This window comes from Erythrolamprus reginae, chromosome 1, assembly GCF_031021105.1.
Source record: "Erythrolamprus reginae isolate rEryReg1 chromosome 1, rEryReg1.hap1, whole genome shotgun sequence".
Taxonomy (NCBI): domain Eukaryota; kingdom Metazoa; phylum Chordata; class Lepidosauria; order Squamata; family Dipsadidae; genus Erythrolamprus; species Erythrolamprus reginae.
This window is the reverse complement of record NC_091950.1, coordinates 349,027,056-349,050,939: the sequence shown is the minus strand read 5'-3', so window position 1 is coordinate 349,050,939 and position 23,884 is coordinate 349,027,056. Positions and strand designations below refer to the sequence as shown.

Below are 23,884 nucleotides of genomic sequence, written 5' to 3'. Positions count from 1 at the left end.
ACCCTTTGACATATTTAAATGTTTCAATCATGTCCCCCCTTTTCCTTCTGTCCTCCAGACTATACAGATTGAGCTCATTAAGTCTTTCCTGACACGTTTTATGCTGAAGACCTTCCACCATTCTTGTAGCTCGTCTTTGGATCTGTTCAATTTTGTCAATATCTTTTTGTAGGTGAGGTCTCCAGAACTGAACACAGTATTCCAAATGTGGTCTCACCAGCGCACTATATAGCGGGATCACAATCGCCCTCTTCCTGCTTGTTATGCCTCTAGCTATGCAGCCAAGCATCATATGTAATACTATATTTACTTGCTATGTGCGAAGAAGAGATGTATTTTGGACTGTATTATAGTTACTGTGTAATATTAATGATATTGTATATCTTGTAAATAACACCTTTACTATATTTTGGTCTGTATTTATAGACTGAATAGCCACCACTGCCACACGTACTCTGGTTCAAATGCAGTACAGTGATCCCTCGGTTAGCGCGGGGGTTACGTTCCAAGACCTCCCGCGCTAACCGATTTCCGCGTAATACTGGATGCGGAAGTAAAAAACCTTCTGCGCATGCGCGCCCTGGCCGCACATGCGCAGAAGGTGGAGCGACGCAAATTCGGAGGCTGGCAATGCAATGGTGATTTTTCCGGGCTCCTTGCCGCTACCCCCCGCCCGCCCGATTCGCCCCGCTCACCGGCTTTCTTGGGGCAGGGCCAGCGCTGGCGGCAATGGCAAACCTCCCTCCTTCCCTTCTCTCCTTCCTGTCACCGGCTTTCTTTGGGGCAGGGGCAGCGCTGGCGGCAATGGCAAACCTCCCTCCTTCCCTTCTCTCCTTCCTGTCACCGGCTTTCTTTGGGGCAGGGCCAGCGCTGGCGGCAATGGCAAACCTCCCTCCTTCCCTTCTCTCCTTCCTGTCACCGGCTTTCTTTGGGGCAGGGCCAGCGCTGGCGGCAATGGCAAACCTCCCTCCTTCCCTTCTCTCCTTCCTGTCACCGGCTTTCTTTGGGGCAGGGGCAGCGCTGGCGGCAATGGCAAACCTCCCTCCTTCCCTTCTCTCCTTCCTGTCACCGGCTTTCTTTGGGGCAGGGCCAGCGCTGGCGGCAATGGCAAACCTCCCTCCTTCCCTTCTCTCCTTCCTGTCACCGGCTTTCTTTGGGGCAGGGCCAGCGCTGGCGGCAATGGCAAACCTCCCTCCCTCCTTCTCTTCTCTCCCTCCCTCCCTCCTTCCCTCCTTCCTTCCCTCCTTCTCTCCCTCCCTCCTTCCCTCCCTCCCTTCTCTCCCTCCCTCCTTCCCTCCCTCCCTTCTCTCCCTCCCTCCTTCCCTCCTTCTCTCCCTCCCTTCTCTCCCTCCCTCCTTCCCTCCTTCCCTCCCTCCCTTCTCTCCCTCCCTCCTTCCCTCCTTCTCTTCTCTCCCTCCCTTCTCTCCCTCCCTCCTTCCCTCCTTCTCTTCTCTCCCTCCCTCCTCTCCCTCCCTCCCTTCTCTCTCTCCTTTCTCAAAAAGCACTTAAACTGTAACTGTACTGTTACTGTACTGTGTAATGACAGAATAAAAACCCCCAGCCCTCACCTGTGTTTGAATTTCATTCATTCACTCAGTCATTCATTCATTCATTCTTCTGTACAGACTGTGTGCCACTCAGTCCCAACACTTTTAACCCATAAATTACCATTTCCCATCCCCTTAATTACCATTACCTACTGTACACATTGAATAAGACTCTTAAGTTATGAACAATAACATATTTATTTACATTTTTTGGGGTGGGGTGGGGGTTAGCATAACTGGGATACAGTAACTAGGGATCTTCTTCTATCACCATTTCTACAATGGACGCTGCAGGTGATGGTGTGACAGACCTCTTGGTTTTTGTGACAAACATGGTCATGGGCAGTTGTTGGCGCCGTTTCTTTTTCTGGGCTAACATGGATCTGTATGGTGCAAAGATGTTGTCAAGGGAGGCGTTAAACTGTATAGAGCGAGTCATGTTGGGATCCCAAAGTTCCACCATGCGTTGTACATTTGAAGTGGCTCTGTTCAGTTCTGCAAGCCGCTCAAGCGTTAGGCCAACATCTTCTTCTTCCTCAGCTTGTTCAGCTTCCGCTTCCTCCTCTTCTTCACTCGCTGACCTGGTCAGCTCCTCCAGATCTTTGTCTGTCAGCGGTAGGCCATGCTCATCAAGCAAACCATTGACTTCCTCTGCTGTCATGTCAACGAAGCCTTCTCCACCCAGTGCCTGTGCCAGCTTCACAGAGTTCTGGACTGCAGCATCTTGGATTTCTTCGGGAGCAAATCCCTTGTAATCATGCACCACTTCTGGCCACAATTTCCTCCAGCAGGCATTCATTGTCTGTGTCTTCATATCTGTCAAGGCATTCTGAATGTTCTTCAGACAAGATGCAATTGTGTACTGACGCCAGTAGGCCTTCAATGTGAAGTTGTCATCAGCATCCATTGCTTCCACGATGCTTCCAAGAGAATTGCGCGTGTACAGTGCCTTAAATGCACGGATAATACCTTGATCCATCGGCTGGATAAGCGATGTGGTGTTTGGTGGCAAGAATTCAACTTGCACCCCATCATGTTCATGGTCCAGGTGATCATGGCCGCCAGCATTGTCCATTAGGAGAAGCACTTTGAAATCCAGTCCTTTGCCAGCCAAATAATCCTTCACCTGTGGGATGAAGCACTGATGAAACCAGTCCCGCGTGAGGGGTTTTGTAATCCATGCTTTAGCATTATGCATCCAGTACACTGGCAATGCATTCTTATTTCTGTTCTTGAGGGCTCTTGGATTTTGTGACTTATAAATTAGCCCTGGCTTCAGCAAAAAGCCTGCTGCATTCCCACACATGATCAAAGTCACTCGATCTTTCATGGCCTTAAAGCCAGGGGCTTTGGCTTCATCTTGCATCAAGAAAGTCCTTGAAGGCATCCTCTTCCAGAACAGGCCTGTTTCGTCCATGTTGAACACCTGTTCTGGAAGGTAGCCCCCTTCTGCAATTAGCTCTTTAAACGTGCGCTGGACAAAGTTTTCTGCTGCACCTGTATCTGCTGAGGCAGCTTCTCCGTGCAATGACACACTCTTCAGGCCATAGCGCCGTTGAAATTTCTCAAACCACCCTTTGCTTGCTGTGAATGTGGCTGGGGCTGAGGCTGAGGCTGAGGCTGCAGAATGACAGGAAAGGGAGAGAGAAGTGACTTGAATGAAAGCATAAAGAGTAAATGCCCACCTCCTTCCCTCCTTCCTTCCTTCCCTCTCTTCTCTCCCTCCCTCCTTCCCTCCTTCCTTCTCTTCTCTCCCTCCCTCCTTCCCTCTCTTCTCTCCCTCCCTCCCTCCTTCCCTCCTTCCTTCTCTTCTCTCCCTCCCTCCCTCCTTCCTTCTCTTCTCTCCCTCCCTCCTTCCCTCCTTCCTTCTCTTCTCTCCCTCCCTCCCTCCTTCCTTCTCTTCTCTCCCTCCCTCCTTCCCTCTCTTCTCTCCCTCCCTCCCTCCTTCCTTCTCTTCTCTCCCTCCCTCCTTCCCTCCTTCCTTCTCTTCTCTCCCTCCCTCCCTCCTTCCTTCTCTTCTCTCCCTCCCTCCTTCCCTCCTTCCTTCTCTTCTCTCCCTCCCTCCCTCCTTCCTTCTCTTCTCTCCCTCCCTCCTTCCCTCCTTCCTTCTCTTCTCTCCCTCCCTCCCTCTCTTCTCTCCCTCCCTCCTTCCCTCCTTCCTTCTCCTCTCCCTCCCTCCCTCCCTCTCTTCTCTCCCTCCCTCCTTCCCTCCTTCCCTCCTTCCCTCCCTCCTTCCCTGCTCCTTCCTTAAAAAACACTTAAATACAGTATCTAATGACAGAATAAAAAACCCCAGCCCTTACCTGCGTTTCCCTCATCTGCATCGCCTTCTTCTGTGTCTTCAAGACGGTTGTACAATTGTTGTGCTTTGGTTCTGATAGTGTTGGTATCCAAAGCAATGCTCTTTTTGCGGCAGTCTTGTACCCACAGGGACAAAGCAGCTTCCATCTTCCTGAGCCGTTTGTTTCTAGGCGTCACCATTCTTTTTGCAGCCTTGTTGAAGGCCATCAGGGAACTTTGCCTTATCTTTTTCTCGTCGTCACGAATGGTTCGCACACTCGATTCGTTGATCCCATACTACCGACCAACATCTGCATAAGAGCGTCCCCCTTTCAGCATGTCCAAAATGTCAATTTTCTCTTTAATTGTGAGTATCCTCCTGGTCTTTTTAGCGTCGCCGCCAGCACTCCGAGCACAACGTTTAGGAGGCATCTTGCAACAAGTCTGAACAAGTTCCAAAAGTTCAGTTGCAAAGCTTTTTTTTGCGTTTGCAACGATTGGTTGAGATTTTGGCCAATCAGCAATCAGCATGACGTCATCGGGCGGGAAAAACCGTGGTATAGCAAAAAAAACGCGAACGTATTTTTTAATTAATATTTTTTGAAAAACCGCGTTGCAGCGTTTCGCGTTAATCGAGATCGCGTAAATCGAGGGACGACTGTATTTATATCATTGGGTATAATCCCAGTGTGGAATGCTGACAATTCTTACCAACCTTACCAACCAATCTGTTAAATACACCATTCTATTTGAGCCGGGGTGGCGCAGCAGGTAGAGTGCTGTACTGCAGGCCACTGAAGCTGACTTGTAGATCTGAAGGTCAGCGGTTCAAATCTCATCACCGGCTCAAGGTTGACTCAGCCTTCCATCCTTCCAAGGTGGGCAAAATGAGGACCCGGATTGTGGGGGCAATAGCCTAGCTCTGTTAAAAAAAGTGCTATTGGTAACATGTCGTAAGCCACCCTGAGTCTAAGGAGAAGGGTGGCATAAAAATCAAATAAATAAATAAATAAATAAATAAATAAATAAATAAATAAATAAATAAATAAATAAATAAATAAATAATTCCACCTGAAGAATAAAAATATTGACATTGCGAGCTCTGAGTTTGGTTTTTTAATTATGATAGGGTTTTTAATTATTTTTAATATTAGATTTGTGCCATTATAATATTGTTTTTATCATTGTTGTGAGCCGCCCCGAGTCTTCGGAGAGGGGCGGCATACAAATCTAATGAATTGAATTGAATTGAATTGAATTACCTGTAGCCGAGGCTCAATCTGAGATGCAAGGAAACAGTCACGTATCACAAGAACCTTTTTCTTCAGAAGAGTCATGTCAGGCCGGTCATGATGAGCATTTTTAAATTTCTGCACTTCCAGTAGAAAATGCAAGCCACTCTCCAGCACAGGTGTGCCGTATACCTGGAGGTGTTTAACGAAATGGAGCATCTCCACAGTGGGCCAGCCTTCTGCAGCCTCTTTGAGAGACTCCCAAAAAGAGTCCTTGTCTTCCCTTGTAGGCTTTGCTGTGGCTGCTGATGCATCTTGTACTTCCCTGTGCCTCATATGCCTAAGAGCTACTTTTCCAGCTATCACATTTAGGAATGGTTCCAGCTTGCACCAGCGTTCTTCCGGAATCTGAGACGGCACCAGTCCATATTTCTTCAACCCTTCACTCATCTCACCCCAAAACTGCTCAAAAGAAGGATCAACCAGGGAACGTAATAAGAGCTGGATTTCATTCCAGGTGACGTTGGTGATTTTTCCCTGGGCCACTTCTTCCTTTATTCTTTTCTTCAGTTCTTTGGGGAAGGATCTCAACCCCCCCAGCTTGTTCCACATCTCTAGAAATTTGACTGCACAATTCACTTGTTTCTCATTTGCTGGGACTTCCAAGCAGGCCTCCATGTCCTGTAACAGCCCTAAAACCATCTGAAGCTCCATATTCTGCATTTTACAAGCTGCCTTTTTGTATACGTTTAAGATAACTGGGTTGCTAAGAAAATCCTGCACATTTTGAGGGGTGGGTGAGTCCTGAAGAACTGGTGATCTTTCGCTACTTCCTTGGTCTGTACTGCTTATGCTGGGAGATTTGGAAACTACCCCTATGGGAGATTTGGAAACCACCTTCTTTTTACCCCCTTTCCTGTGTAATCTTCTTTCTTTTGATCCATGAGTATAGGTGTTTGGTTTCTGCTTCTTTATCCTGCAGGCAGAATGGCATATAAATAAAGGCTAGTACACAACTTTACAGAAAGAGATACAGTTAAAGATTCAGTTAAAATCATTGCCACCGAATGAAACAATATTACTGATGTACAAAGAAAACATTCATGTTTATGAATAAATAACAAAAATGTCCTAAATGCAATGACTTCTGGCTTTTGCAAAATGAATTCCTGCTTCAAAACTTTAAAATTTCACGTATTATTTGGCAAAGAGTGAAACAGCAGCAGAAGGCAGAGGACAAAAGAAAACGCAGCTAAGGAATCTGTCTGGGCAGAGAAGCAGAAACTGGGATGTATGTAAGTCCTATTTTTTCAATTCTAAAAGCCACCAAGGCCAAAACCAATTTCATTTGCAGATTCCTTTCCTCCATAACCACGAGGGCTAGAAATTAAAACTTATTATGTCAAAACTAGAACAATTAAATTCTGGATTGTGCTAACTGTTTGCTGTACTTTGGTTTCCTCTGAACTTCCAAATCTTAATTTAATTGCTAACTGTCCACTTCCTTCAACATCATATTCATACCTTTAAAAACTAACTCCAACTACTGAGTTACTTTTGAGATAACAGTACAATCTTATGGCCATTTCCATAGAAATCCTCCTGAATTAAATTACATATTCAAGTAAGTCTATACAATAAACCACAACATATAAACTATGTTTTAAAACTTTGATATCATTTGAAGATACCCCACCATATGGGCACCTAGACTACCAAGGTAACCTTTCATTTCCACAAAGTTTTTGAATACCTCCCAATTCTCTCCTGATTACTTCTATGGTCTTTGCTTTCAGAATTTTGGACATCCGAATGAGACATTGGTACACAGTATCTATAAGAAAGAATAAAAAATATATAAGAATATATTCAAGTTATTATTGGAGTGTTTACAAATTATTTGTAATGAGTTTTCTTTCTTGACTTAAAGAACTCTTAAAATATCCATTAACAACATTTGGGTTTGGCCATCATCTGCGCAATATTACATGAAAACTCAATTTATAATGTTGCGGGTGCCTAATCTTTGAAATATCTGCCATCAGAAAATGCATACAATTTTCAGAAAATTCATAATAGGACATCTTGGCACTCACTCAAGGTAAGTTGTGACTTCATGGCGAACGTAATGGAGCCACGCCTCACCCAAAATAGGCAGCACATATTGAACCATGGGTTGAAAAGCAGAAAATGCCAAGTCTCCACTGCCAGTGGAAAGTATTCCCTCAAGATGCTGGATGTAGTCTAGCATATTAGAACTAAGCTCTGTAGAGAAAGAAGAATCAGAGCACAAGAAGATTCCACCTTCAAAGAGTGTATTTATAGGCCAAGTGCCCCCCGAATAATTAGTAAACGAATAAAGCTGATAAAAATCTGTAAATAAAAAGTAAGCAAAATGTTTGTTATGAAATAGAATATTAATGTCTGCAGTAAAGTTCACATCATAGCAGTTTACAAGTATGCTTTCCAAACATTAAACAATCTGTTTAATCAATGGGACAGAATTAAGGTTACCAAGAACAACAATTGATTACTGTAGAATTAATATTAGTCCCTACAGCCAAGATAACCTGTAACCAACCTATAGAAATGTCCTTTCAACAATAAATTATATACTTTACTATCTCCAATCATAAAACATTCACACTATCACTGAAATTTATTTTTTTGTTCTAATCTATCGTAGGAACAACATATTTAAATCAACATTGCACATCTAACTATTTCTCTTTCTGTCTCAACTTCAAAAAGACTAGATGACATGGCATTAAGAACATAGATTTCACATCTGCTCCCATATTCAAGAACCTACATTCTGGGTAGTGATTATTTCCAGTTTGATTTTTTTTTTTTTGCAATGAGGGACTGATACGATTAAATCAGATTCCTTCATATTCGCCCTTCCAATACAGCTCACCTGAATTGCATTCTGTGCAAGTGGCCAGAAACATATGAAAAATCTGCCATGCTATATTCTGTATTTCAGATGGGCTTGCTTGGTTCTTGTGTGCATCTTCATAACATTTTAGCTTCTTCCACAGCAACAGATGATTAATCTTTTGTGGATCCTCAAACCTGGAGAGGTAACATGAAAGATATCTGACATCAGCCTAAAATGAACTGTAGGACTTCTGCCTAACCAAAAAAGGGATGTAAAAGCCAGCTGATAAGCATAAGCATCATGCTTTTTTTCAGAAGATTTTCACAATCAAATATCCAACTATGGGCTGTAAATAAAGCACAATAATTAAATATGAAGTTGAGAAACTCACCGAGTCAAGTAGTGAAGGAAACCATCCCCATCTCCCAGATCGCACATCAATGCCTCAAGAAACCGGATGGTTGTCAGTGTTTCAAAGGAGTCTTTAAGGGAGCCTAACCGTCTGTTTGACTCCGTTCCATTTCTGCTTTTCCTAAATGATGAAACCAAAATTGAATTTTCAGGATCTTTCTGCTATAGAGGACACGAGATCAGAATTGCATTCAGATTTTCCTAAACCACGGGTCTCCAAGCTTGGCAACTTTAAGACTTGTGGACTTCAACTCCCAGAATTCCTCAGCCAGCTTTGAATTATGGAAGTTGAAGTCCACAAGTTTTACAGTTGGCAAGGTTGGAGACCCCTGTCCTAAACCATTCTAAGACCTGTTTAAGAGTAAAGCAGAATCACCAGTCTGGCTCATTAAAGCCAAAAGTTTTTCTGTCATTCCCCAACAGAGGCAATCTTGATCCTCTAGAGCAGGGGTCCCCAAACTTTTTACACAGGGGGCCAGTTCACTGTCCCTCGGACTGTTGGAGGGCCGGACTATAAAACAAAACTATGAACAAATCCCTATGCACACTGCACATACCTTGTTTTAAAGTAAAAAACAAAATGGGAACGTACTATTTAGAGGGGGGAGAAGGTCTGAAATTCATATATGTTTATGTTTTGTTTTTAAATTTCTTTTGTTAACATCTGATTGGCTATACAAGGTTTTCTTGGCTTACGAAAAATGTATAAAGAAAGAAGGAAGCACTTTGGCATAATGGTTAATAAGTTAGAAATATAATTGGTGTTGCACTTTTTGAAGGAACATTAAGGAGGGAATTTAATTAAAAGAAAATGAATGTAACTGGATGACAAAATTAGAAAAAAAACCTTTTGCAACTTTTTTGATGATTGATATTAGTTACTAACAAAATACTGCATTTCATTCATGGAAAATTAGATGGTACACTGTGTTGTTTGAATGTATGTTGAGAGAAAAATTTAAAAAAATTAACACCCCCCCCAAAAAAACCAGTCCTTCCTTCCTCTGTCCCTCCATTCATTTCATTCTTCCTTCCTTCCTTTCTTCCTTGTTCCCTCCATTTCTCCTTCCTTCCTTCTTTCCTTCCTTCCTTCCCTCCTTCATTCCTCTCCACTTCTCCTTCCCTCCCTCTCTTTCCCTTTTCTTTCTTTCTCTCTCTCTTTTCCCTATGCTCTTGTCACTCACTGGCGGGCCGGATAAATGGCCTCAGTGGCCCGCATGTGGCCCGCGGGCCGTAGTTTGGGGACCGCTGCTCTAGAGCAAGTGTGTCCAACCTTGGCAACTTTAAGGGCTTCCACACTTCAACTCCCATAATTCCCTAGCGAGCATGAGACTTGAATTCTGCAAGTATTAAACTTGCCAAGGATAGATAGCTCTGCTCTAGAATATTTCTTTCTTCCTGGTTTATTTCAATATTGATTTTCCCCCTGGAGAAATGTTTGACAAGAAACAGCTACAGGTGAAACCATCATGCCACTGTCAAAGTTTAGGGAAATATAAATTTTCTTGACAGCTGCCACAGCATTCTAAAAGAAATTTAAACAGTGTTTATATAGCCTGCTTTCTGCACTTTCATTTGTCAGTTACTGAACGTTACATTTTTCTGCCAAGAATTTGCCCTTTGTGATATTATCTTCATTTGCACTGAATATTATTATGCGTTCATTAGATTTACCTTCCAAATTTGCACAAAGCAGCTTACAATAGATAGCACTTCTCCTTCTATGTTTTGGAGTGGTTGTTCTTTTGTGCAGCGCCAACCTTGTGAGGCAGGCTTCACTAAGAAATAATGATCAGTGCAAAACCGCCAAGTGGATTTCCTCAGGATATGATGCTTAAGGATAAATTGCATCATATTACAACACAGATCATTTTAATACACACAATAACTACAGATCCTGAGTAGTTAATGGCAATTAGTTTTAGCAATAGCATTTAGACTTGTGTACTGCACCACGGTGCATTACAGCCAGTGGTCAGTTCTGAATTACTTTGCCAGTTCGTGCATGCACAGAAGCATCCCGGGGGGATGTAGGCGGAGCCTCCTGCCGCCACTGCTACCAGTTCAAAGAACCAGTCCGAACTAGGAGCAACCAACTGCTGATTACAGCCCTTTCAGGGTAGTTTACAATAGCCATACCACTTAGACTTATATACCATTTCACCATGCTTCACAACCCTTTCTAAGCTGTTTACAGCAGTGTTTCCCAACCTTGGCAACTTGAAGATATTTGGACTTCAACTCCCAGAATTCTCCAGCCAGGGAATGCTGGCTGGGGAATTCTGGGAGTTGAAGTCCAGATATCTTCAAGTTGCCAAGGTTGGGAAACACTGGTCTACAGAGTCAGCATATTGTCTCCAACAATCTAGGTCTTCATTTTACTGATCTCGGATGGATGCAAGGCTGACTCAACCTACAGCCGGTGAGAATCGAACTGCTGATCTGCTATCAGCAGGCAGCCAGCAGTACTGCGTTTTAACTTCTGTGCCACCACGGCTCTAATTTTAATTTCATTACAAATTTAATATATAATATAATATATAATATAATATAATAAATTAATTGATTAAGCTTCAAGGGGAAGAAAGCCATTAGGATACAGGATTACAATAAAATAACCATCAGTATTATAAATAACACAAACTAGCACTTCTGTTTTATGGACCGGTGCTCACATCGTTCTCCAACCCTTGTTTCTTTTCATGTAATTCATCATCTCCTTTGGGTCACCCAGAGCAGGAAGCACTGTGGCCATAAGCAAGGAAACTGGGAAATCGCCACTCCAGAAAAGTTCCTCTTCAATAGGCACCTCTGAACTGGGTTCAAACCTATAAAAGTACTAAATTGAACTGACAAGGTATTTTAGATTAAATCAATATTTATAGTTTTGGTTGATTGAACAAAATTGAGGAGGGGGGGCATTCTTTACTAAACTCCACCACAGAGTAAGCAAGAACAAAACATGGAACCAAAGAAAGTCAATGCCATTTTAAAATGTTCTATTTAGGACATAATGTTTTTATTTATGTCTATATCTCCGGGACCGCCTTCTACCGCACGAATCCCAGCGACCGGTTAGGTCCCACAGAGTTGGCCTTCTCCGGGTCCCGTCGACTAAACAATGTCGTTTGGCGGGACCCAGGAGCAGAGCCTTCTCTGTGGCGGCCCTGACCCTCTGGAACCAGCTCCCTCCAGATATCAGAGTTGCCCCCCACCCTCCTTGCCTTTCGCAAGCTCCTTAAAACCCACATCTGTCATCAGGCATGAGGGAATTAAAATTTTCCCTTTCCACTAGGCTTATAGAATTTATACATGGTATGTTTGTATGTATGATTGGTTCTTTAAATTGGGGTTTTTTAGATTATTTTTAATATTAGATTTGTTTACATTGTCTTTTTTATTGTTGTTAGCCGCCCAGAGTCTTTGGAGAGGGGTGGCATACAAATCTAATAAATAAATAAATAAATAAATAAAATAGCCCAGTGATGGCGAACCTATTGCACGCACGGATGCCACAGGTGGCGCGTGGAGCCATATCTGCTGGCATGTGAGCTGTTGCCCTAGCTCAGCTCCAACGTGCATGTGTGCACTGGCCAGCTGATTTTTGGCTTGCACAGAGGTTCTGGGAGGCCGTTTTTTGGCTTCCAGAGAGCCTCATGGGGGGATGGAGAGGGCATTTTTACCTTTCCCCAGCTCCAGAGAAGCCTTTGGAGTCTGGGGAGGGTGAAACATGAGCCTACTGGGCCCACCAGAAGTTGGGAAATGGGCCATTTCTGGCCTCCAGAGGGCCTCTGGGGGGGGGGGTGACAGAAATAGAGATAAATTACAGCCCACGTGGACCATAATAAATCATTTCTGAGAGTCGATGGATTAAAAGAGAGAATCTGCTTTCAAACGAAGTTACTTTTGTTACGAAAATAAGAAAAAATAAGTAATGCCTGTTGGAGGCATCTGAGATGCATGCTACATCATTGCAGTTAACAGAGAATATAACAAAGGAATATGGAGGATCTCAACAAGAAGGAAATGATGCATGTATGATGTGGCAGGATTTTACATCATAATGGGTGGAGCTAATAAAACACACACACTGTTAACTATTTAATTACTGAATAAATCTGAATGTCTCAGAATGTCTCTGGGGCTGTCAATACTCAGCGTGACAGGGGGGGCGTGGAAAGCTGTTTTCACCCTCCCGAGGCATTGAATTATGGGTGTGGGCACTTGCGCATGCGTGAGAGTCCACGCGTACGCTCTTTTGGCACCCGAGGAAAAAAAGGTTCACCATCACTGCTATAGCCCAACTCCAAAAGCACAGTGATCCATCCAAGCACAAACCTTAACTGCCTGATTCTCTGATAGTGAATCAGAAAACGGGGAACCCAGTAAGAACGCAATCGTCTTAAGGCATCGTATTGTTTCCTGCTCAAGGAAGCAAAAGCTGTCTCTTCTTCCCCCATACTTTCCTCGAGGTGGTCCTGGAGACAAACAGAAAACAGGCTACTTTTTACTTATGTTTATACAAACTACTACTATCCTATACATGTTTGACAAATAAATAAATAAATATAAATTAATACATAAATGTAGTTGCATGGTGGGGTTAAAAAAATTTTTTTTAAACTACTGGTTCTGTGGGCGTGGCTTGTTGGGCATGGCAGGGGAATTTTACTGCAAAATCTTCATTTCCTCCCAATCCGCTGGGATTCGGGGCGGGGCCAGTCAGAGGCGGTATTTACCGCTTCTTCAAACTACTCTACTACCACTTCTCCAAAACTAGTCAAAATCTGCTGAATCCCACCTCTGATATAGAATGCATAAAACAGAAATGAAGTTCCACTTCACACATTACATATATAATGTATAGCGAGGTGTGACATATAAATCCAATCAATAAGTAATAAAATAAATAAATAAATACTGATGGCTGTGATTGCTGCCGCTTCTGAAATTACTGCAGTAAAGTAAACTGCACATATGAATTTGTAAATGAAGAATCCAGAACAACCTGGATGGACCATCACTTATTTTTTAAAAATAAGACTAATCTACTTTTACGTCATGAGATTAATATAGATTAATATTTTCTTTTTAAATATGCCAGATTAAAAAGGAAATTAATAGATGCATGTTAACTATCTTCTAAATGCTTTATTAAATCGATTCCCAGTGTAATCCTTTAATAATTATTGGAAGTCCCTACTGAAAAGTGGAAAACAAGTCCTTCGATAGCCATATAGCAAAATACTAAGATGGAAGACATTCCCAAGAAACCTAAGCAATAGAACGATTGCCTGATTATTTTGATTCATGAAAAAAAAATCTCACAGGACAGAACGTAACAATTCAATTATGCAAGAGATTTCTGCACAGGAAGGTTACAGGAGGCAAAGTACAAACCTCTGAGCCCTGCTTTCTTAGCTGGCTTAGCTAGGTTTCTGATTACTTAAGCTATAACCTGGACAAAGGGACTTGCATTCCAGCTGGATTACTCACTTGAAAAGCAGGAGGGCCGGCCAGCCTATACTTGGCTTGGATATCCCTGTCAAAAGAAGAGCAGCAGCATAAAGTCCACTTGCATTGAATTATTTCCCTGCTTGCTACTGGATAGATTAGATTAGATTAGATTAGATTAGATTAGATTAGATTAGATTAGATTAGATTAGATTAGATTAGATTAGATTAGATAGATAGATAGATAGATAGATAGATAGATAGATAGATAGATAGATAGATAGATAGATGACAGACTGACAGGCAGACAGAGATTTATTTATTTTTGTCGAGAAATATATAAATGTATTCCTTAAAAGAAAAGGGTGGGCTGTATTTCCTACATACTAGAACTGCACATTACATTCTGATCATGTAGCACAGCTTATAAGATAATTCCCTCTACTCTTAGAAGAAGATAAGAATCTGCCACAGCCTTGCATTCCACAAGTTCTACAATTCATGAAGATCAGTTAGTGCACTTCACCCTCCAGCATTTCCTCCAAATTATTTGTCCTTATATTTCATTTCTTCTCAAATATCCCAAGGAATAAAAGAAGAAGCTGGATGTTTTGTATTGTACAGCATAACGCAGCCGCAGTATATCACCCAGTTATATGTATGTATGTATGTATGTATGTATGTATGTATGTATGTATGTATATACATACATACATGCATACATACATACAAACATTCTTGTTTTTTAGACTTTTTAAAATTTATTATTGTTATTTTAGATTCCAACTATTAGATTTGTTATTATATATTGTTTTTATCATTGCTGTAAGCTGCCCCGAGTCTACGGAGAGGGGTGGCATACAAATCTAATAAATAATAATAATAATAATAATAATAATAATAATAATAATAATAATAATAATAATATACTAATTATATATTATCTACAGCTAGCCCGAAGCTTACAACTTCAGCCTGATGATAGTGAATGTGATTTCACTGAAATGTCGCATAGACACTCAAAATATTACACGGGGCAAAACACGAACTCAGAACAATCTACATATATATATATATATATATATATATATATATATATAATGTTTTTAGCTGACATAAAAAAAACAATATATATATATATCCGACATAAGAAAAAAAAAAGAAAAAAAAAACATATATATATATATATATATATATGTTTTCGTAGTGTTGCAGAACATAAGAATGCATTAAAGAAAAAAGAAAAAACCTCCTCCCTTTTCCAACACTTCAAAACTACAGGACATGAAATTGATTTTGACAGTACCAAATTAATTTCCAAAACAGAACACTACAGCAAAAGAATAATCATGGAAGCCATCAAGATAGAAAAACATCCCCAAAATATGAACAAGCAGGACGATACCTCCCGCTTACCAGACATCTGGAAACCAGCCCTCAAACGTATCCCAGCCATAGAAACCAGACTCAGAACACACATTGTAAAACAATCAAGCAGCCTGCAAGTTCCAACTACTCAGGATATCACACCTAATCTACAACCATTAATTAATCAGCATACCTCAGCTACATCAATGACCCCAATTGTTACCCCACTGACTCACCAGGAAGTTTCTACACAGCAGGCAATTGCTGAGCCATCAAACCACACCCAGCCACCAGTATTTATAGAAGGAAGGCAGCTCAGGTCTCGCAGTGTTTGCCTGAGAACAAGGACAGAAACACCAGCCTGAAGATGACGAGTGAGACCTCGTCAAAACGTCACCAGAAATTTCCAAATCCTACACGGGAAGAAACCCGAATACAGTGATCCCCCGATCATTGCGAGGGTTCCATTCCAGGACCCCCCGCAACGAGCGGGTTTTCGCGAAGTAGCGCTGCGGAAGTAAAAACACCATCTGCGCATGTGCAGATGGTGTTTTTACTTCCGCAGCGCTAGCGAGGAGCCGAAGATTGGGGGCGGCGCGGCTGTTTTAAAACGTCGCCGCCGGCATGGGGGGCTTGCCAGCACCACCCGGACCCCCAACCCGGGTTTGGGGGGCTGCTAGGAAGCCTCCCATGCTGGCGGCGACGTTTTAAAACAGCCGCGCGGCTTTCCAATGAGTCCCGAAGACAAACGTCAAACTTCCGCGTTTGTCTTCGGGACTCATTGGAAAGCCGCGCGGGTGTTTTAAAATGTCGCCACCGACATGGGGGGCTCGCTAGCACCCCCCGAACCCCCAACCCGGGTTTGGGGGGGTGCTAGCGAGCCCCCCATGTCGGCGGCGACGTTTTAAAACACCCGCGCGCCTTCCCAACTGAGCCCTCAAGCCAAGCGCCAAAGGCGAACTTCTGCGCTTGGCTTGAGGGCTCAGTTGGGAAGGCGCGCGGGTGTTTTAAAACGTCGCCGCCGACATGGGGGGCTCGCTAGCACCCACCCGAGTTGGGGGTTCGGGGGGGTGCTAGCGAGCCCCCCATGTCGGCGGTGACGTTTTAAAACACCCGCGCGCCTTCCCAACTGAGCCCTCAAGCCAAACGAACCTGGGTGGCCGGGCGAGCAGCGAGCGAACGGCGGGTGGCCGGGCGAAGGGCGGGCGAACGGCGGGCGAGCGGGTGCGGGGGGGGGGCTTCTCGCCCTCCCGCCAGCAAGAGGGGGAAGACCCAGGGAAGCCGCCCAGCAGCTGATCTGCCCGGCGCCATCTACGCATGCGTGGCCATAGAAAAAAAGGGCGCGCATGCGCAGATGGTGTTTTGACTTCCGGGTTGAAAAATCGCAAATTAGCCTGTTTGCAATGGTCGGGAACGCAATAACCGGGGGATCACTGTATACCAAGACCGTTATACCTGTACCCGTGAAAATCTACGAAAACATATATATATATATATATTTTCACACACACACACGTATATATAAGTGAACTCCAAATTGTACTGATTGTGGCTATCCTCTTCTTAGAAGCTAAAATCAACAGAACCAAAGATAAGGAATAATAAATCTCCTCTTTGTGCCTCCTCACTGCTTCACATGGAGAAAGGAAATGAATAAGCAGCAACAACCAGGATCTGCAGCAAGGCCAGAATGGAGTAATGATGGAGACATTAATTAATAGATACTCATCAATAACATGCTGGCATCTGTGCAGGAACTAGGTAGAACAAGTGCTTATAAAAACCCATGTTTCTTGTTTTTAGTCCATTAATTAGTTTAAATCATTATAAAATTAATCCCTGAGGACTGAAAAAAGATATTCAAGATCACATTGCTGGGCTTCCAAATGGCCTGCTATTCACCTCTCCTCATAATTAAATAAAACAGCCAAAATTATGCAATGACGGTTTTTTTCCCCTTCTTCTGAAATTATAATGGAATGAAGTTTTACTTTTAGGTTTATAACAGGGGTTGACAAAAGGTGACTACAAGTTCAATCATGACAATACATGGTACAGTATTTGCAAAATTCAGCTCAACTTTCCCTACTGGTGCAGCGTCCTTATCCATACTGGTAGCAACTCACTACTGCTCCCCTCTCCCCACAGATCCACCTGGCTTTGTTGTGGCAGCCCTGAAGATACTCCCAAAATGGCTTCAGGGCTGACAGTTGCAAGAATTGGTTTTATTTATTATTTATTATTTAGATTTGTATGCCGCCCCTCTCCGCAGACTCGGGGCGGCTCACAACAGAATAAAAACAATTTATAACAAATCCAAATATAATTTAAGAAATTTAAAAAAACCTGATTTGATTTAAAAAAACCCATTTACTAAACAAACATACATACAAACATACCATGCATAAATTGTATATGCCCGGGGGAGATGTCTCAGTTCCCCCATGCCTGACGACAGAGGTGAGTTTTAAGGAGCTTACGAAAGGCAAGGAGAGTAGGGGCAGTTCTAATCTCTGGGGGGAGTTGGTTCGAGAGAGTCGGGGCCGCCACAGAGAAGGCTCTTCCCCTGGGGCCCACCAAACGACATTGTTTAGTTGACGGGACCCGGAGAAGGCCCACTTTGTGGGACCTAATCGGTCGTTGGGATTCGTGCGGCAGAAGGCGGTCTCGGAGATATTCTGGTCCGATGCCATGAAGGGCATTTATTTAAGAAAACTCATTGGTGTGCCTACAGTGAAGGGCTACCAAAATTTTTACTATCACACTGTGGCCGTGGTCTGTGCAGGACACCCTGCATTTTCTTTCAACATCTTTCAGTGTAAATTGGGTGCTCTGGGGTGGAGCTCCATTTTTGCTACTCCATTGTATTCCCCCCTGTCCAGGCAGTAGCCCACCCCTATGTGCCTACCTAAAGTTTGCCTTCCTACTATCAAATGTTGCCATGGAGACAATTTGCTTTCTTCTAAGTTATTTATTTCATTTCATTTCATTTTGCTTTAAAATATTACGATCAACATTTTTAAAAAATGTATATATATTATATACAAACTACAAGAAATACATAACAATGTGATTACTACATAAGCTTTAATTAGCTCTGCTAAAAAAACTGCAGGTATGATCTGTGGAGCCTTCACTCTTGCTCTCTCCAACATTCCATTAGCATATTTGGAAGTACTTCAAATGATTTAAATACTCCCCTCATTAATCCATTGGTTCTGATCAGATAAAACATGTCTAAAGTTAATGAGTTTTTATTTGACTTTATTTCAAATCAAAAGCGCTACCACATAACACCACCACTCCAAACTAGGACCTAGTAATAAATCTCAGCCCATTACTTTGAACAGCTTAATTAGGAAGCTAGGCTCAGATTTACCATATTTTTCGGAGTAAAGATGCACCAGAGTATAAGACACACCTTAGTTTTGTGGGAGGAAAATAGAGGGGAAATCTACCTACCATATATTCATCTGGGTAGTCTTTTGTCTGGTCAGCTTCAGCACATTATTTTAACCCCGGGTTAGGGCTAAAAAAATATCTTTAGAGGGAATAGCAATGAAAATAAGCCTGCAAAGACTTAGGGCTGGGGAAAAAACTTCAGAGTAGCAATGAAAAAATACCGGGAAGATCGAAGATCGTTAGCACCCCACTAGGGCTGGGGGAAAAAGCTACATTCAGAGTACAAGACGCATCCTAAATTTCCGCTTCTGGGAGGGGGGGTGCGTCTTATACTCCGAAAAATATGATCACTAAAGTCTCCAAAGCAGGAGAGGTACTGAAACTAAACAAGAATCTTTACTGCAGTTAGAATGGAGTTGTTAAGCCACCGATTTCCTTTTGTCAATATAGGGTACAATTCTTTTTTATCTATGGCAGTTTAAAGATATTGCTGCTTTTCATCACCTGTCTCACATTTCAAAGGAATCGTTACCCTACCTTTCATGGCCTTAAATAGTTATTGATTGTTGTCATAACTGATATTTCTGTCACCACTGATAGATCTTTCCTTATGTCCATGATTAACATTACTCATCACTCTCAGTTTGAGAAATACACCAGAATGGCTTTCTCACCGAAAGGCACTGGAAAAGAACAGCTGTGTTTCCTGTGGTGAAACCGTGGCCTCCAAGTGCCTGGTGCAATCCATGATATCTTCACAATCAATCCAGAAGTTCAACAGGTGGCTTCCTAAAGTGTTATGGAGGAATTCCATAAAATCCTCCATACCAGCTCTCTGCATTGTAAAAAGTACAGGAAAGGAAAAAAAATAACCAATGTGAATGGAGGCACCTGAACAAAGAAATCTCAGCAACGGGCGGCTACAGTAAGTATATGAAGATAGGCAGAATACCTTAATTATGCTTTTAAAATCTTCTTCCGGTTCTGTTATTTACTTATATTTATTTTTATTCTACTTTTATTATTTTTATAAATAACTCAAAAGGGCAAAAATATATAATTTTTCGACCAGAATATCTCCGGGACCGCCTTCTGCCGCATGAATCCCAGCGACCAATTAGGTCCCACAAAGTTGGCCTTCTCCGGGTCTCGTCGACTAAACAATGTCGTTTGACGGGTCCCAGGGGAAGAGCCTTCTCTGTGGCGGCCCCGACCATCTGGAACCAGCTCCCCCCTGAGATTAGAACTTCCCCCACCCTCCTGGCCTTTCATAAACTCCTTAAAAACCACCTCTGCAGTCAGGCATGGGGGAACTGAGATAACTTCCCCAGGCCTATATTGTTTATGTATGGTATGTTGTGTGCATGTTTTTTAAATTATGGGGTTTTAGTTTTAATTATTAGATTTGTATTGTACATTGTTTTTTCTATTACTGTTGTGAGCCGCCCCGAATCTTCGGAGAGGGGCGGCATACAAATTTAATAAATAAATAAATAAATAATAATCTTCCCTCCTGCTATTTTCCGTACCACAACAATTCCATGTGGTGGATTGGACCAAGAATGCTTTAAGGAGTGAATATTAAAGACGTGTTCACATGGACACATCAACTTTCAAGGCCTAGGACAGTGATGGTGAACCTATGGCACAGGTGCCACTGGTGGCATATGGAGCCATATCTGTTGCCCTAGCTCAGTTCCAACATGTGTGTGCCAGCCAGCTGATTTTTGGCTCGCACAGAGGCTCTTGGAGGGCGTTTTTGGCTTCCAGAGGGCGTTTTTGGCTACGGGGGGTGGGGGAGGGCATTTTTACCCTTCCCGGGCTCCAGGGAAGGCTTTGGAGCCTAGGGAGGGCAAAACAAGAGCCTACTGAGCCCACCAGAAGTTGGGAAACCGGCCAATTCCGGCCTCCGGGGGGCCTCCGGGTGGGGGAAGCTGTTTTTGCCCTCCCCAGGCATTGAATTATGTGTGTGAGCACTCACGCATGCGCGAAAATACAAGCGAACGTTCTTTCGGCACCCAAGGAAAAAAGGGTTTGCCATCACTGGCCTAGAAGGTTGGAGTTAATCCAGAGCAATTGCTGGTTCTTGGGAAAGATATGTGCCACAATAAAGCATTGTGTACAGTTATCTCTGCAGCAGAGGTCCTCAACCCCCAGTCCGTGGATCAGCACCAGTCTGCAGCATGCCAGAAATCGGGCTACGCAAACAAGTGAAGCCCCATCCACAGGATGCAGGTAGCACCCAAAACCATGCCCCTTCTGGTTCGTGGATAAAGCTATCTGCACAGAAACAGTCCCTGGTACCCAAACAGTTGGGCCCACTGTGCTACACCGTGGCATACTGTATCCTTGGAAAGCAAAGAACTCTCAAAAGCATAGAAACTCTTGAATCCTTGCTGGAATGAAGGACTTCACTCTTGTGGTAAGTAACGGTTCTTTATTAACAAGGAGTAACGGTTACAGAACTAAACAAAAGACAACATGGCCGTGCCTGGCAGCTATATATATGCCGGGCTGCCAGGCTGAGCCAACCAATTCCCTTGTAGTATTTTCCCGCCCAAGGAATATGGGGTGGGTTCAAGGCCTAACTGTCCTCTGGACATAACAGAAACCATTTAAAGTAAAATATCTGTTTTAGTTAAGTATTTTAGCAGCATGCAACGTTACCCACAGTTCCTAGGACATCTTCTTTAAGTTGTTGCAAAGCAGCACTTCCAGAACCAGAAGAAAAACACTTGTCCTGTTGCTCTTCCTTTGAAATAGTTGTTTCTGTCAGGTCAAATTGCAAAACCTGCTGGCGTCCTGAGAATGGCTTCTCATAATTACTGGAGGAAAATATATAAATCAGGAAGTAAAAAAAAAATACATAACTGACAGGGATAATTTATTCTTGCAAACTATAATTATGACCTACTGTTTCTACGGCATCCATCAGCACAATGTCATGATTGAACCTTGGCACAATGGAGTGGCTATGGGTATTTTGCCCTCCTCCTCCCCGCCTCAGGATTAGATGATATTTTTTTATCTTTGACTCTGGAAAAGGTGGCACTTCCCCACACAACTTGAGTGTGCTCCTGGATTCTCAGCTCCTGCTTATAGAGCAGGAAACAGCCATTGTCTAGAGCAGTGTTTCCCAACCTTGGCAACTTGAAGCTATTTGGACTTCAACTCCCAGAATTCCCCAGACAGCGAATGCTGGCTGGGGAATTCTGGGAGTTGAAGTCCAGATTGCTTCAAGTTGCCAAGGTTGGGAAACACTGGTCTAGAGGGTATTTTGGACAGATTAATCTGTTGCACCATTTGTACCCTTTGCTGGATTGGAAGGCCATGCTCACAGTCACTCAGGCATTGGTCATCTCCTGGTTGGATTACTGTAACATGCTGTATCTGGGGCTTCCCTTGAAGACTCTTTGGAAATTTCAAATATTCCAGAATGTGGCAGTGCAATAGAAAATGGCAAACTCTCATGTGACATTTCTGTTGCATGAGCTGCATAGGTTTCCAGTTACTTTCCAGGTGTAGTCTTTTTAACACAATAACAAATTATCCAAACTGAGATAATTCTTTCTATTCTAGATCAGCAACTGTCAACATATACAGAGAAATGTTCCCACAGTTTTATATTGGTATTTCTTCTAGCCAGCAGATGGCGTTTCCTGTTTCCAATATCCTGGATTTGCTTTTTCCTTTCAAAAAGTATTCCTTTATTTTTTAAATCCACTTAGCCTTTACACAATATTCTCTTCAGATTTTATTTTCCCAGTCACTTAAATCCCCACTAAATCTGTTATAAGAAAGCTCTGTGATTCCTGTTCCTTTAGTTTAGTTTCTTTATGGTCTTGCTATTTCTAAGATAGCCACCTTCTCCATTTTGAAATTCTTTTGTTCTCCTTTAAATCTTAAAATTCTTCTTTTTCATTGCTGTATCAGCAAAACACTCGCCTGCTTCTGTTTATCTTCCTCTCTCTCCAGCATATAAGTTTCAATCTTATTTCCCAGGTGACTCCCAATCTCCTTGATCTATCAAGGCATTTGTGGCTGCCACAGCTAGGACGACACAGTCGTTTTCCATCGCTGCTGGTTGAGAGGCTAGTATCAGCTCCCTGGGGGTGTTGTCACACACAAGCCCCAGTCTACTGACAGGTGTCTCTCTTTGTCCCACTCCTCCAGGGCAGTTCTCACCTGGTACTGGTTGGTACCAGGTCTCCATGCGGCTAGGATTTGAGGTTCCCCTGCAGAGCGTGAAGAACTCCGTGCCGCTGCAGCATTGGCCACACCCCTTCTCCCCCAGGTATGTCACAGGTACTGGTCATCATTTTGAAAAGCTCTATACGGCTCAAAGCCAGGCCACTTGTGGGATCACTTTTCCCTATGGACATCTACAGTTCGCCCAGGTTCGCCTGGTGCACCTGGTGCACCAGTTGCGCCTGGTGTACCAGTTGCGACCCTATTTGGACCGGGAGTCACTGCTCACAGTCACTCATGCTCTCATCACCTCAAGGCTCGACTACTGTAACGCTCTCTACATGGGGCTACCTTTGAAAAGTGTTCGGAAACTTCAGATCGTGCAGAATGCAGCTGTGAGAGCAATCATGGGCTTTCCCAAATATGCCCATGTTACACCAACACTCCGCAGTCTGCATTGGTTGCCGATCAGTTTCCGGTCACAATTGAAAGTGTTGGTTATGACCTATAAACCCCTTCATGGCACCGGACCAGATTACCTCAGGGACTGCCTTCTGCTGCACGAATCCCAGCGACCAGTTAGGTCCCAGAGTGGGTCTTCTACGGGTCCCGTCAACCAAACAATGTCGCTTGGCGGGACCCAGGGGAAGAGCCTTCTCTGTGGTGGCCCCGGCCCTCTGGAACCAACTCCCCCCAGAGATTAGAATTGCCCCCACCCTCCTTGCCTTTCGTAAGCTGCTTAAAACCCACCTCTGCCGCCAGGCATGGGGGAACTGAGATACACTTCCCTCTAGGCCTTTAAAATTTTATGCATGGTATGTCTGTATGTATGATTGGTTTTTATATAATGGGTTTTTAACTGTTTTTAGTATTGGATTATTGTTATATACTGTTTTATTACTGTTGTTAGCCGCCCTGAGTCTGCAGAGAAGGGCAGCATACAAATCCAATAGATAGATAGATAGATAGATAGATAGATAGATAGATAGATAGATAGATAGATAGATAGATAGATAGATACAGTGCCTACCTAGCAGTGAAGATAGGATGGGCACACTCCTAGTTCCCTCTTCCAAATATTCTCATCTAATGAGAGCTAGGAAGTATGCCTTTTCTGTGGC

At 43.2% G+C, this 23,884-nt stretch overlaps 2 protein-coding genes across 3 annotated transcripts in view; both read right to left on the bottom strand.

The window, feature by feature from the left end:
* The window catches only part of LOC139157454 (uncharacterized), a 49,962-nt gene that overhangs the window by 7,689 nt on the left and 18,389 nt on the right, over window positions 1–23,884 (bottom strand). For both annotated transcript variants that reach the window (XM_070734240.1, XM_070734242.1), the window contains 10 exons: window positions 21,247–21,400; window positions 19,250–19,410; window positions 13,848–13,893; window positions 12,690–12,829; window positions 11,027–11,179; window positions 8,332–8,472; window positions 7,977–8,134; window positions 7,156–7,324; window positions 6,813–6,893; window positions 5,090–6,035 (listed from right to left, as the gene is read on the bottom strand). In XM_070734240.1, the coding sequence (XP_070590341.1) occupies window positions 5,090–6,035; window positions 6,813–6,893; window positions 7,156–7,324; window positions 7,977–8,134; window positions 8,332–8,472; window positions 11,027–11,179; window positions 12,690–12,829; window positions 13,848–13,893; window positions 19,250–19,410; window positions 21,247–21,400 (2,149 nt within the window). The remainder of the gene's footprint in view (window positions 1–5,089; window positions 6,036–6,812; window positions 6,894–7,155; window positions 7,325–7,976; window positions 8,135–8,331; window positions 8,473–11,026; window positions 11,180–12,689; window positions 12,830–13,847; window positions 13,894–19,249; window positions 19,411–21,246; window positions 21,401–23,884) is intronic.
* LOC139161568 (tigger transposable element-derived protein 1-like) lies at window positions 1,727–4,149 on the bottom strand. The gene is made up of 2 exons (XM_070740877.1): window positions 3,851–4,149; window positions 1,727–3,167 (listed from the first exon to the last, which is right to left on the bottom strand). Exons 1-2 carry the CDS (start codon window positions 4,053–4,055, stop codon window positions 1,798–1,800), a joined length of 1,575 nt encoding a protein of 524 aa, XP_070596978.1. The 5' UTR covers window positions 4,056–4,149; the 3' UTR covers window positions 1,727–1,797.